At 41.5% G+C, this 14,470-nt stretch overlaps 1 protein-coding gene across 2 annotated transcripts in view; it reads right to left on the bottom strand.

Annotated features, from left to right (window-relative positions):
• The window catches only part of CPE (carboxypeptidase E), a 45,059-nt gene extending 30,817 nt beyond the window's left edge, over positions 1-14,242 (bottom strand). For both annotated transcript variants that reach the window (XM_018558786.1, XM_018558784.1), the window contains exon 1: positions 13,846-14,242. In XM_018558786.1, coding sequence (XP_018414288.1) covers positions 13,846-14,134 — 289 coding nt within the window. In that variant the 5' untranslated portion in view covers positions 14,135-14,242. The remainder of the gene's footprint in view (positions 1-13,845) is intronic.
• Positions 14,243-14,470: the final 228 nt, after the last annotated feature.

Here is a 14,470-nt window from a genome sequence, read left to right as displayed (position 1 = left end):
TGTTAAATATACTATTAAAGGAGTTATATCTGGAATTATATGTGGAACACCCGTGGACACTTGTGCACTCTGTGTCTCCTGAACTGAAATCTCAGACAGTGTTATCAGCCATATCCAGTTCACTTCTGCGGACTACAGAAAACCTCCCACCAGTGTTAGGACTTGTTCACACTATCTCCAGACCAGATCTAGATGCGTTTCTTCTAATCTTCTGCATTTGTATGTTCTCAATTGGTTTTGCTTGGGTTTTAAGCACGTTCCAGTGCGTTTACATGCATTTGCATGCCTTTTTGGTGCTTTCCAGAGAAAAACATGAGACATGCTAGACTTTTTTTTTTTTTAAAGCTCTGGAACTGAACGCAATGGTGTGAACTAGCCTCAGTTTTACCATTGTAATTAATATGTATGTGTTTTTGGCACAGATAAAAATGTTCTGGTCTGGATCTGATGTGAACAAGTCCTTAAGGAGATGAGGAGAATGGGGCCATTCTGTAGTCTAGTCCTAGGGTGACAATGCTATATAGATACAGTACAGTGAGAGAGCGCTATCACCCTTGGACAGGAAATGTGTTACTGGCAGTATGGTAAAATGTCTAAAAGCAGAAAATGATTGCAGCCACTGCATGTAAGCACTGGTAATTCCGCTCTAAACAAACAGCTTGAAAGGTAAGAAATAATGAAAAAAATATTTTTAGATATGCTGTGTGAATGGGAACACATAACAAACATAAAAGGGGGGATTTTCATATTGGACTGCAAAAGTGGAACTACACTTTAAGGACTTGGGCCCTAGGCAGGGTAGCTGCTTTGACAACACATTCCTTACACTGACGCCTAAAAGAACTACAATAGGCACAGAGTAACAACCCACCTGCATTGTCTGTACTGGAAGGCCTGACCCTTCAGACACTATCTGTCTACAAATACATCCTCCCTTGTTAAGTGAAGGGCAGATGCACAGCTTTCCCCCTGCTTTACTGCAGAAGAATGAACATCTGAACATCCACAAGGCCCAAGGCACCTGCCTAGGTTGCCTTGTAGTTGATCTGGATCTGTACATAAATATGTGGTCATATTGTGGTGAAACATTTATGCCAAACCCCATAATGGACCTCGGGACTGGGACTGGCCTAGCAGAATGAATATGCAGCAAGTCATTCTTTATCTAATGAGAGGAACAGTGGGTAAAACTATTTCTAGATTCCCAATAGCTTAGTATTGTCCTCAATAGATACAAATTGGTGGTATATCATTAGAATATAACCAATATTATAGCCAGTAATTGCTATGCAGTAATTGCTATGCAATGATTCTTCTCTACTGCCCAACCGGGATAACAGAATTAAATTATGATGAGAGAACACAGGCATCTGTGTACAGGAATGACTGTACTAAGACAAACTTTTACTCAGGGACTTTCCAAACGCTGATGACAAGGGACACTTTTAGAACCTCGGTGGAACTTATATGATCTTTTCGAAAATCCAATACCAGAGTGATTAAGAGGATCAAAAGAATGTAGTCTAAAAAGGGTTAGGAAGGATTATTGCACCATTTTCTTTTATGATTGTATATTACAGTCTGAATATGATTCCCGGAGTATATATGAAGTATAGCAAAGCATTACTAGAAAGAGAAACACTTGTAATGGCTTACATATATTTCATTTTGCTGAAGTGAGCTTAAAAAAGAGCCCTGGGCAGTTAAAAAACATAACCCTTGCAGTGGGGCTAAATTAAAAAAAGGTATACTCACCTTTCTCAATGTCACCTGGCTACTAGAACGGTCGCTGCAACCGCTTCTTCCCCGTGCTCTGGTGATCTCATGACCTGTGAGTTCATCACATCTAATCTAGTCTATAAGACGTGAAGATGCCAAGGGACATTCAAAAGCCAGAGTGAAGGAGGAGAAAGGTGAGCGAGCACCATCATGGGACCAAGGATCGTGTGAGTGTATCTTTTTCTTTTTTTACACCCTAGACCAAAACAAGCACTTAACCCTTGTAGTGCGGGGGTAGCCCACTGCAAGGGTTAATGTTTACTATGCCCAGAGTTCTTCTTTAAAGTAGATGTAAACCCCAGTCCCCCCATCTCTCCCCATTGATTGTGTTACAATATATTACTGACAGCAGGAAGGTTGGCAGGAGTATATGCTATTGATTGCAGATGTTACAGCTGTGTAAATGGTGATAAAACAGACACTGATAAGGAAAATACACTTCTCCAGCCATAGTGTTGAAGGCAAAGTATTGTCTTAATTTGTTTTTTAAGCATACATGTCAACGAGATCATCCACATTAATAATGAATCATTTTTTTTGTGTGTTAAAGCAAATAATATTAAGATATTTGTGGCTCCTTCCCCAGGTTGTAAGTGTTAAATGCTTGTTCAGTCTAGGGGGAGAGGAATAGGCACAAATACCTTAATCCTCGCTTCTGTAGGCTTTCTTCCAGCCGGAAATAACAAAGTTGGTCTTCTTTACTGGTCCTGCAGCTGCCACCTCACATGGAGAGTCTTCTAAGGGCAGAGGGAGGCCAGTGGGGAAAGAGCCCAGCGTTGGGCTTTAAAAACAGCTTAATTTCACTTTCCTCATTGACTTTAATGCACCAAAACAGCAGTTGTTTTCCCCCAAAACCCATTTTTACCAAATATTTGCGTATTAAAAACTCTCAATCTCCTAAGATAGGACCTCACCCTTCCTCAGGCTGCCTTACATCATTGCACTGTAGGTCTGGTATACTATTTTGTAAATATTTCTGTTAGCCGTATGTGTGTAGAATGTTTGTGTATTAGCATATACTGTATACTGTACATGTAAATATTTGTGCTGTTTTTAAAAAGTTACTTTATACTGTACAGCACATAGCTGGACACACCACGGTACATATTGTGATCACAGCATTTGCATTGTACTCTGTGTCTTATTATTACTCTTATTGCATTGTACCCTCTCTATTATTATATTTTGATAATACTATATGCATTGAAATGAAAACTGTGTAAGTGTGCTGATTTATTTTTTATATGAGGCTTTTGCTGTACATTCGGGAACTCCCATCATAATCGAGCACCCCCATCCTGCTCATTAATATTGCTTGTATATCTGTGTAGGTGTGCAATCAGAACTGTTGTTAAATATACAGCTCTGTTCCATCCTGGCCGGAAAACTCTATTGCCTAGTGAAGTTCTCTTTCAGAGGTGCAGACTGATTTAAATGCATTTAGAAATGGATTTGATAACCAAAATATGTGATGAGGCATTTGCAGTAATCAGACAACATTGCTTACTATAGTCACTGTGCATGCGTGGCAGATTGTGATGTCAGCTTCTATTTCGTGTAATGCTATTATTTATATCACATTACAGCAAATACTTCAGTTTGCATCCGCATCTTTACTTCCTAGTTTGTAGCTTTGCTTGAGGCAAGGATGAGATTGTGTAATGGCTCTGGAGTCTCCGGAGACTGCTGGAAACTGCTGATCAATAAGCTGCTATTTTGGGATGGCCCTGGATGTGCATCCTTTTATTGAGCATTACTTAGTTTCAAGGTAGAGTAATTATGATTTCATTACTTTTGGACTGACCTTTAAAACTCTTAAATCCCAAACCATTTATACAAAAATCAAAATGAATCCAAATATGGATCAAAAATATAAAAAAAAGTGCATACAATTATTATTAAATAGTTTTACAGTTTTTTAAGATCAATATTGTGGGCTATAAAGGGAACATGCCGGGATGACTAGCAAGGGCTGACTTGTTTTTTTAAAGTTGATTTATTTTTTAGGCTTTCACCCTAATCCTTACTTTGTAACAGGGTTATGTGACAATAGAAAAATGTCACCAGCACACCATAAGTTGAAAAAGCAAAATATTTTATTGCCAATAGCTGTATCTCATACAGCTCATTGACATACATCTCATTTCGAGCACCGATCTTCATCAACTGGGAATCCCCATAAGGAGTGCGGTATGGTTCCTGTTTAGGGTTATGTAACAGTCACAGTTATTCACAAACGGGTGAAGTGTTTGGAGAAGGCAGGAGAAGTGAACAATCTAGGCCTAAATAGCTGATTTGGAAAGATTCTCCGATTCAGCTCACTTTCCAGTTCAGCTACCGTATGCTGTCCTAGATTGTTCACATCTCCTGCCTTCTCCAAACTCTTTACCCTTTTATGAATAACCCTGTGTGTCTCTGGAGGGCCTCCCTCCCCCTGAACCCCATATACACACCTTGCTTGCACTCCCTGGTCGCTTCTCCCTCAATCACAGCAGTGTCGGTGGCCAGTGTAGGGATGCGCAACCACATCACTTGTTGACAGTGTGCATGCCTAATGGGGGGGCTTTGCAGTGACACTGTATGGGCAAGGTGACAGTTTCTCTTTAAGCTAGGAGATGGAGCTTTCTCTCAGATATTTATCTCTATGTACAGCCTGTTCAAAAAGCTTTTGTTTATAGGCACTGTAGATCCATTTTATATACAGCAGATGACTTATCAGTAGTAACCTATCCCTTATTTTACAACTCAGCCCAAAGTTTCAGTCGAACAAAGGGAGCCACAAAACAGCCAGCCACTGCTCTACTGTATGTATCTTCTGCTAATCCATGGTGCTATGAAATGGGCAATAGGGATTCCACTGGTCATTAATGTAATGCAGTGTTTTATCATGACAGAAATAAAGAACATTTGCAGAGCTGGATTTTTTGTCTGTTTCCCACTTCATAAATCCCCTTTTCTGTTGTCTTTTTCCCATCTTAAAATAATCAAATGATTGAACTGAATATCCTGTACTTGAAGCATTGCTTCAATATTGTCTGCACCACCGCGTATAAATATTTTTGTGAGAGATTGTTACTGCCTATGAATCCAATGGTTTTCCCAGCCTATTTGCATGTCTGCTAGTTAACTGCTGATGAATATGGGGGGAATCAATAAGTCATTTCAATTAATGTTTCTTAACATAGGATACATTTTTTAAAATATTTATTATCTTCCATGAAGGTTATTATTTCAGCACTCACAAAATAACATGTACAAGAATTACATGTTTTTGATAAACATTGTATGTGTCTGTGTACAGAAAAATATTTATGTGTGTGTGTAAAATACAATTTTGGGGTAGGTCTTATATTTGAGCAATTCCCAAAAATAGTACTAGGTCTTATTTTCGGAATAGGTCTTATTTTCGGGGAAACAGGGTATGTCAGCAATGAATCGATGCCACAGGAATCGGAATGTGTTTCCTTAACAAAAAACAACAGAGTATTAACCATCAGTTACTATGTGGCAAAACCATGTAATAGAATGTAACCAAATTTCTGCTCAAATGTAGTCCAAGAATAAAAGGAGTACCGTAAACTCTCTGTTATCCGGTATTCAACTAACCAGAACTCTCATCTCACCAGATCTGCAACATGTATTATCCTGGAAAGGATTGTGTGCCTATTTGTCTTAATTTGCTTTTAATTACTGCATTTCAATATTAATATGAAGTCAATACAGAGTTGTGTGTTATGCTATGGTATAGTAAGGATGAACTAAATTTATCCACAATCTACCAATCCCTGTGGATGCCAGATAACTGGGGGTTTACTGTATTAAACTCTCAAACAAACTATTTTAATGTTGAACAGCGTATGGGTGGGGTGAAGCCCATAATGTCATGCGCCTCATCTGACACATATGCTGTTCGACAATCATTTTTAAAAAGAAACTTTCTTTCTGCGAGATCTTGCAGTTAGAACGCAAGATCTCCCTGGAGGGAACTGGTGACATAGCGTTCTCTAGGGCTGCTGTCGCGCCCTGGCTACGTCACTAGTGTGTAAGAAGATCAGGAATTGGGAACCCAGTAAAAGTAAGTAATAGAAAGAATATTTTTCTATACTCTAGGATGATTTTGCATTAGCATGCAGAGCTGCTCCACCCACCATAGGTCACCTGAGCAGTTTTTTTATAAACACTTTTCAGGGAACATCCCTTTCCTCAGTCTGGCAACGGATTGAGCCTTTGTTCTATTTAACTGTCCTAAACAACTTGTAAGACACCAATGGTTAACAAAATCACTATCTAAACATTTACCTTCTGATAGTGAAACTTCAAATTCCGCTAGTACCCTTACTTATAGTTGAGGTCCCTATTGAGAGGTTTGCTATGGATCTAATCAGGGCACTAGCACTCCACCAGGGGCTCCTATTACATATTGGTAGTACTTGACAATGTCCAGAAACAACCGCTCTCAGGAAATACTTACTGTTAAAGGAGAACTATGAGACGAGTGAAAATCACTCAGCCTCATAGTTCTAGTCGACCTGTGACAATGAAACTGTCACAGGTTGGCTCAATAGATCGGGAAGTGAGCGAACACATACCGTCACTCGCTCACTTCTCGATCTATGACTGTCACTCACAGCTCCCTGCAGGGATTCCCCCCCTCCCTGTCCGATCCTCCACCCCTGACTTGCGGAACAGACGGGGGATGGATCGGGTACAGCTGGCTCTGCCTCTAGAAAGCAGAGACAGCTGTCAATCCCGCAGCTGAGTGGATCTCGGCAGTATAGTCGGGATCTGTCCCGGCTGCGGCGTCTCAGTATACCGCGAGCTGTAGCTCGCGGTATACTGAGCTTTGGGTAATGGGAGGACGCTAGTTTGTGTCCTCCCATTACCCTTAGGAGAACTATGGGGAAAAGCCCTGACCCCATAGTTCTCCTTTAAGTGGTAAGGTTCCTGAAGAACATTTTGACAAACCATGAAACTCTATTTATGTCTATGGTAACCAAAGAGTTGTGTCAGTTGTTGAAAAGTACTCACCTTAGTAACTTAGTGTGCCTCTTTATATGAGAGCTGACTGATGCTCAGGGCTCTCTTGATCTTTCTCTGCTGTGAGAGCTTGCTGCTGGGTGAAATGGCTGCGTGCCGACAGAACATGAAAATAGTACATGTGTCGCCTGTTTGTGTTGGGGAAACCATAGGGGGCACCCTGCAAGTCAGGAACTGAACTGAGTTTAGTTAGTAGCTCAGACAAACAAATGATTTGCTTGTTTTATGTTATGGTATTCCTGTACAAAGCCCCCTTGCATTAAAACTGTTTGCTATTTTGCTGAATAAACATGCAGGATAAACCTGTCTGGACTGTTACTGGGTGTCCCTGTTTCGTGCATGGTTTACCATTGCCATTACTAGTTGAGCATGACCCCTTTACACTGTTCATTATTAAATAGGTTTTTATATTATTTACCAGCTTTTCACATCTGTCCCTGCCTCAAAAGTTTCTCATTTGAGGTGCCTGACATACCAGGGTGAACTATGAGTGACATGTGTTTCTGCATTGTATGAGGAAAGCGGAGCACCCTTAGGATACATGGACACAATACAACCCAACAAGCATCTCCTCTCCTCTGACACTGTCTGGCCTGCAAAAGCCCTGTGCTGCAACTGTCAATACCCGGAGACTGTGAAAGGGTGTCTATAATATACGTATATAGTATGTGTTTTTATGTGACTATAAACAACACCTAAAGTTTAGGGCCAATGGACTTCTCCAGTACTAATCTTTAGTACTAAGCAAATCTTTAATGATTTTTATAATATGCTCTGAGTAGAAGATTGGTTGACAAGCAATATAGTGTAATTAAAGTATACTTTTTCCAACTTATTATGTTATTAGTATAATAACAGCATTGAAAATATTGCTTAACCACTTGACTCCCAGCCGCCATTTTAAAACAGCGCTGGGGTAGAGACAATTGGCCCTAGTGCTGTATTAAAACTCCCGGTGGACCCACCAGCACTGGGAATGCTAGCTGTCTTTAACACCCGGGACCCAACACTAAGCCCAGAAGCTGAAATGATTAACTCCTGGGCTTCCAGTGATCCTATGGAGCGTGCTGTAGAAGCGAATGTAAACAGAATGCGGTCACATTTTGCTGTTTACATTGGGAGTGTAGTGACATCATGAGTGAGAGCAGCTCCTATGTGTACGGAGGACAGGACCAGCCTGTTACAGCTCTGTCTAGTGCCTCCCTACAGCAGCAGTGCACTGCTATAGTGATACACTGCTGGCTAATTGTATTAGGAGCAATCAATTTTTAGAAATTATCTACCACTGAACAGCTGCATGGGGGGTCTGGATCTAATCTGACTAGATCCAGACCCCCCATGAAAAAAAATGTAATAAAAAAAAAGTATCAAAAAAGTAACAAGTCATCTTTTGTAATAAATTCTGTTGATTATCCTTTGTAGTGAATATCTGAGGATGGACAAATGTTGCATTGGGAAGAATGACAGAAACATTTTTACAATTTATTCCAAATAAAAACTAAGAAAGCAAACATATATGTACCCAAACTTACTGCCAAATTAAAGCCTGATCTGTCAGGCTTTAATTTGGCAGTAAGAAATAACAATGTATAGTATGTTAAGATAGACTAAAATACCAAAAAGATAAAATATGCAGAACGGCCCCTATGGGACCTTCTGGGGCATTTAGGGAAAAAAAGGACCCCCGGGACTCAAGTGGTTAAAATGCATTTTTTTTTTGAGTTGCCGATAAAATAGATAGGAATTAATTCACTGGAGAAGTAATTTTCTCTCTAGCATGTCTTTACTTTAACAGTTTTATTCAAAAAGTATTGCTAAGTCTTATAGCACTCTTACCAGACTGCTAACACTTTGTGAAATGCTGCTATGCTAATGCTCACTGCATTCCCTAAATAAGCATACTGTGGCAAGCAAGTATCACTATGCATTGGGTTACAGGCAGCTTTAAAGTATATGTGTATGATTTCTAATAAATGTGCCTCTCCCAGCCTCCTTCATGGCCAGGCAGTGTCCTAGTCTCCATGGCCACAGTGGTAAAAACCGACCTCCTGTTTACTCTGATACATGCAACTGGAACCCCCATAGGAAATTACCTGGCTAATGCTTAATTACGTTCAGGGGAATTTGAAAAAACAGAAATGTCAACCAAACATTGCCTAAAAATAATTACTATTCTGCAGTAGGTTAAATTGTGTAGCCAAAACCAAGGGAAGCATCGAAGCCCCTATCATGTAATTTTTTTGTTTAGGGAGATTTTCTTTGGACCCCTGTCTCAGAGACACAACAGGAAAGGTCTCATGACAATTCATAAGTTAAGTACTTTCTATGTGACAATGGTGACCAGGACAAATGGAGGAGAGAATCTAATCATCGGACACACACACACCTCATCAACTGGTCAATGTGTTGCATTCGTTTAGAAAATGATTGCTAGACTAAGGCCGGGTTCACACCTGTATGTTTTGTAGTGCGTTCAACGCTCTGTGAACGCTCTACAAAACGCTCAAACATGAAAATCCCATTGTTTTCTATGGGTATGGTTCACACCTTGCCGTATTTCAGCCCGTATGAATGCGCTACAAAACGGCCTACGCCTGAAAAGGTACATGAGCTTCTTTGCGGCGTTTTTGTCGCGCATTTCCATTGGGATACAGCCATGTAGCCCTCGGAAACGCGTGAATCGCGGTAAAAACGCGTGTCACGAAACGCGCGACAAACGCGCATATTCGATACGCCTAGGTGTGAACAGAGCCTTAGTGATTTTAGGGTTGTTGAGCTTGTAAAAATCAAGTGGGTGCTTTGGTTACAAAGGGTAATGTTCGATTGTTACATGGATGGAACAAATTGGTCCACAATGTGTGAGATGAGCATGTTGCACAATCAATGTAGCATGTAATCACACAATGCTCCAAATGTGTGTGATTAATGGCTACTACATGCTAAATGTGAGTGATCTCCACTAAAGGTTGTTATCGATCTTAGTAGCAGGACTTGGCTCCTAAAATTACACAGGTTCTTCCACATCAGGAGAGAAGTACTGCACTTCAATGCATTTTATCTAAATTGATGGATAGTAATTAGACTTTGTTTACTCTCATCATGACCATACTAGCCTCTTATTGCCTCCTGTATTTTACATAAGTATATATATCTATATAGATCTATATATATATATATATAGATCTATATAGATATATATATTGCAGCCTGTGTAAATCTCAGTCGTCAGTTTCCTAATCCCAGTGTTTGCACTTTCAGCCGACCTGCGGTATTGTGCTACAAACTGATAATCACATGATAAGGATATACCGTATGTACTTGAATCAACACAGTTGCAATGGGATCCAGAATGTCCCCAATATCACCTACTGCTTTAATGGTTCACTGAACTCTATAAACAGTACTCCGGCAGTGTTCCCTGAGCACAGGGCAAAGCTTTGGAATAAGATATGTTCTAGCTTAGATGCTTTGCAGTGCACTTGTCACATAGTGAATCAGAGCCATACACTGTTAGAGCACTGTCGATAGGGTTTAACAAACCTTAAAACGATGATCTCTTATAATGCCTTTATCCCTCAATATCTACACACACATTATTGTATGTTTGCTAAAAGCAGATAGCAAATGCCTATGGGGGGTCATGGATACCTGCCTTAAAGATACAATTAATGGTGGCCATAGACAGCAAGAGCTCACTTAGAATAATTGGTGGTAAAACATCTGCAGTCTTCTTCCCAGCAGTGGCAGATCCGGGGGGGGGAAGACATTGGGGCAATTGCCCCCTACCCACCCCCAGGAATTAGCTGCTCCCCCTCCGCCGCTTTGCTGGACCGGTGCTCTGTAACTTGTCTGGAGCTCCGGCATTATGTTATAAAACCAGCCGCGCTGACCAATCATGGCCGGAAAGCAGAGGGCTGCTGGTCTAGCTTAAAAAATACTATTTTATTTTATACTAAGAAGTAAATAGGTGACTTGCCAGTCCAACAGCACAGGGGCAGCTTTGTCACCCACTAACATAAACACATGATATGCAATCTGGAAATCTAACAGCACTGCGGACAGATGCCAAAGACCTCCATGTACATAAGTGAGAAGCGAGCTGTGGGGTGCACATCAGCTATCTCATACTCTTTTCAGCACACCTTTACTGTGGTTTGATGTTTTGTCTCCAACCACGTTATAGCATAAAACTCTACTTTAGGACTGGTTCATAAAACCAGAAGAATGGTGGGTGGGTATACGCCTATGACAATGAATTGACAAGGTAAACAAGGTTTAAGCTAGCAATCTGGCAACCATGGTGTATGGTCAAAGGACCCCCTTAGCACTCAGCACTGTCGGTCAGTCGGTCGATCTGGTAGCCCCTATGTTAATGCGGCCCTGGCTGCACCCTAGACGGCTGCCTAGTTTGCCTAGTGGCAGCGCCGGCCCTGATTCTAGACTAGTTTTATGTGCCATGGACAAATGATGTCCATGGCACTCAACCAGCTTTCTTACAGGTCTGTTTACCAACTATTACAATTCATTTTCACCATCAGATGTTAATAAACTGTATTATTGGACCCCAATCCCTCTGTCCCTCTTTTCTCCTTGGTTGTCCCTCTTTTTGGTCTGATGTACGGATCTATGACTAAGTACTTTTTAACTACTAACACTAAAACCTTTATATTACCTCTCAATTATCTAATTTGCTGTTCTGAAAAGCCAGTGTAAAGGAAAATTAATGGTGGAAAACAAAAGTTCTGGGTTTTATCAATAATTTGTGGCATATAAATTCTAAAAGCAGAACTCCAGGCTAATCAAATCTTATCCCTTGCAGTGGAGTCCCTTGCAGTGGGCCCCCCCCCCCCCCCCCCTGAAAGTGTTAACTGGTTTTGTATAGGGAGATAAAATAACAGAGTTATACTCACCCAAACCACAATCCTTGCTTGTTCCTAGACCGGTCCCTTCAACCTTGCTCCCCCTTCGTTCCAGAGGTCTAAGGTCCTGTGAGTCATCACGTTCTAAACAGTGCATAGAACATGATGACGTCGAGGGACATACTGTCACTGGAGTGGAGAAGGAGACAGGCTGGAGGGAGCAGTGTAGGAGCCTGCTGGGATTTAAGTTCAGGTGAGTATAACTTTGTTATTTTAGCTCCCTTGACAAAACGAGCACATAACCCTTGCAGTGGAGGGGAGGGGGTAGCCCCACTGCAAGGGTCAAGATTTGATTTGCCCAGAATTCTGCTTTAATGATTTGCATAACTGGGGCCATGGCAGGAGTGTGTCCATTTCCTATATATAATGTGCTGGAAGGTGTCTCTCTTTCTCATCTCAGAAAGTTGGGCGGTATGTTTTTGGAGCACATTACCAAATATTTCTGAGGACCATAAGAGTTTCCACCAAAATACTTTTTTGGTGAAAATTGTTCCTCGTTGTCTTGTGAAATGGCTCTATGTTATTTGTATTTCATCAAGAAGACTGCAAGAACATTGGATACAGCAGAATATTCAATAGTGCTGCATGACAACCAATCAGTATCCATCTTTTACTGCTCTGCTCTACCGGTTCCATTCTGATAGGCTACTAGGCTAGCCATGACGAGGCACTTAGAAGAACTCTTTTTGAATAGAGCCAACTGTGTATTTTAATGTGGAAATCTATTATAGGAATTAATAGTAGCAAAGCATTTCATGAAATCAGCTAGTCTGTTTACATCTAAAGATGGCACGTTAATAGATAGACCATAAAATACACCCAAATCATTTTAGATAAATGAACAAAACCAATCACAAGTGTCACAGGTACCCTTAATGTGGGAATGTTCACAGTGCCATCTGCTAGTCTGTAGAGTCTTTGGAATGAATCTCATCACCTTCCATTTTAGTTGTCAAGATCTTGTGTATAACGGGGGAGCTCTATTGCTATATGTACTAATATATTTTACAAAGCACAGGAAAGCAAGTGTTAATACATATGAAAGATATACATTCCCCTTGTGTATGCTGATTGCTGGTGACCCCACTTCTCCCAGAATTGCCCCCCAGTTCCTGTGCAGTCAAAATTCTGTAGACACTCCTAATACATACATAGGAGGCACTATTCAATGATACAATTCATAATTTATCTGGCACATTCTTATCGAAATTACAAATGACCGCTGATGAAAATGTTGCAGTGTTTTGCTTTTCTCATATACTGTAATATTTTGGCAACATGAAGTTATTTTGATAGAATGTAAACATAAAGATTCTGCTTTGTCCAGATGAGACCATTTGTGACATTTGGCTTTGATGGACAGTGACATGGCCCCATGATTCATCACCCAATGATGTCCCGTGTACATGATGTGTGATGACAGAGAGATTTACAGACAGGTAGATGGTGGGATGAAATGCCATGTGCTACGGCTGGTGGGAAATGCTTTATTATATAACTGTTTGATGACTGCTGAGACTCCGGCCTTTCCGGCGTCTTTATATCATACTAAACAATTTCAAATGCTGCCTTCAAAAATGACCCTTGTGTTCTCTGTTCTACTCCATGTTTATAGGATCATTAACTTACATTTACTGCTGGAGAAATGTCTGCTGTGCATGTGTGTCTTTATGAAGCAGTTACTCATCGGCAGTCAGTATTCACCAATCATCTGTCTTTCAGGATAGATAGATATATATAGATAGATAGATAGATAGATAGATAGATAGATATGGCTGCATGTCACTCTCCAGGGTCCTCAGACATATAATCATATGCTCCCTACATATATGATTGTATGTACTATGATACTCACCAGGCTCATGGTCCACCCCCCACCCCCTAACCTATATATCATGGTATGTACTACCACACTCACCAGGCTCATGTTCCCCACACATGTGATCATATGTCCTACCACGCTCATCAGGCTCATGCTCTTCAGACATGTGATCCTATGTACGATGATACTCACCATGTACATGCCCCCCACACATATGATCCTATGTACTACAACACTCACCAGGCTCATGCCCTCCACACATATGATCCTATGTACTACTACACTCACCAGGCTCATGCTCTCCAGGCTTGTCGGAGATCTCTATGACCAGCAGTTCCCGGCCCTCGAAGCTCCGTCCCACCGTGTAGATCCTGCTGATGGACGGACATTGCAGCCACACGGCCACCAGCGCTTCTCTCAGCTCGGGGTAGCGGTGATACTCGAAGGAGATGCCGCCGGGTTCCCGGCTCAGCCGGCGCCTCCTTCCCGCAGCCTCGGAGGATGAGCAGCATCCGATGAGGAGGATGAGGAGCCCGCAGGCGGCCAGCCATAGAGAGCCGTGTGTGTGCAGCATCATCCCGACACCTGTGTGATCACTGTTATATGGAGGAGATCCTCTACCATCACCTGACACTCTCCTATATCCGTCCTGCGGCTTCCCTTTGTTTCCTTATCTCTGTCTGCTGATGTGTTTTCCAGCAGCCTCTCCTCCTCCTCCTCCCTCCTCCATCCTCCTCCTCTCCCCTTCCCAGCCTGCAGGGATACAGATGTCAGTGTGGAGGATCAGCTGAGAGATAAAACGAGGACATGATCAGTACGGGAAGCTCAGCTGTCACTACATTGCCTTATTGTCAATGGTCGGGGCACACAGACATTATGGAGCAGAGATAACCCTTCTATAGAGAACGGATAT

This window comes from Nanorana parkeri, unplaced genomic scaffold (assembly GCF_000935625.1).
Source record: "Nanorana parkeri isolate BGI_ZX_2015 unplaced genomic scaffold, ASM93562v1 scaffold358, whole genome shotgun sequence".
Classification (NCBI taxonomy): Eukaryota; Metazoa; Chordata; class Amphibia; order Anura; family Dicroglossidae; genus Nanorana; species Nanorana parkeri.
Note: the sequence above shows the minus strand (reverse complement) of the source record. Positions and strands in the feature narration are given on the sequence as shown.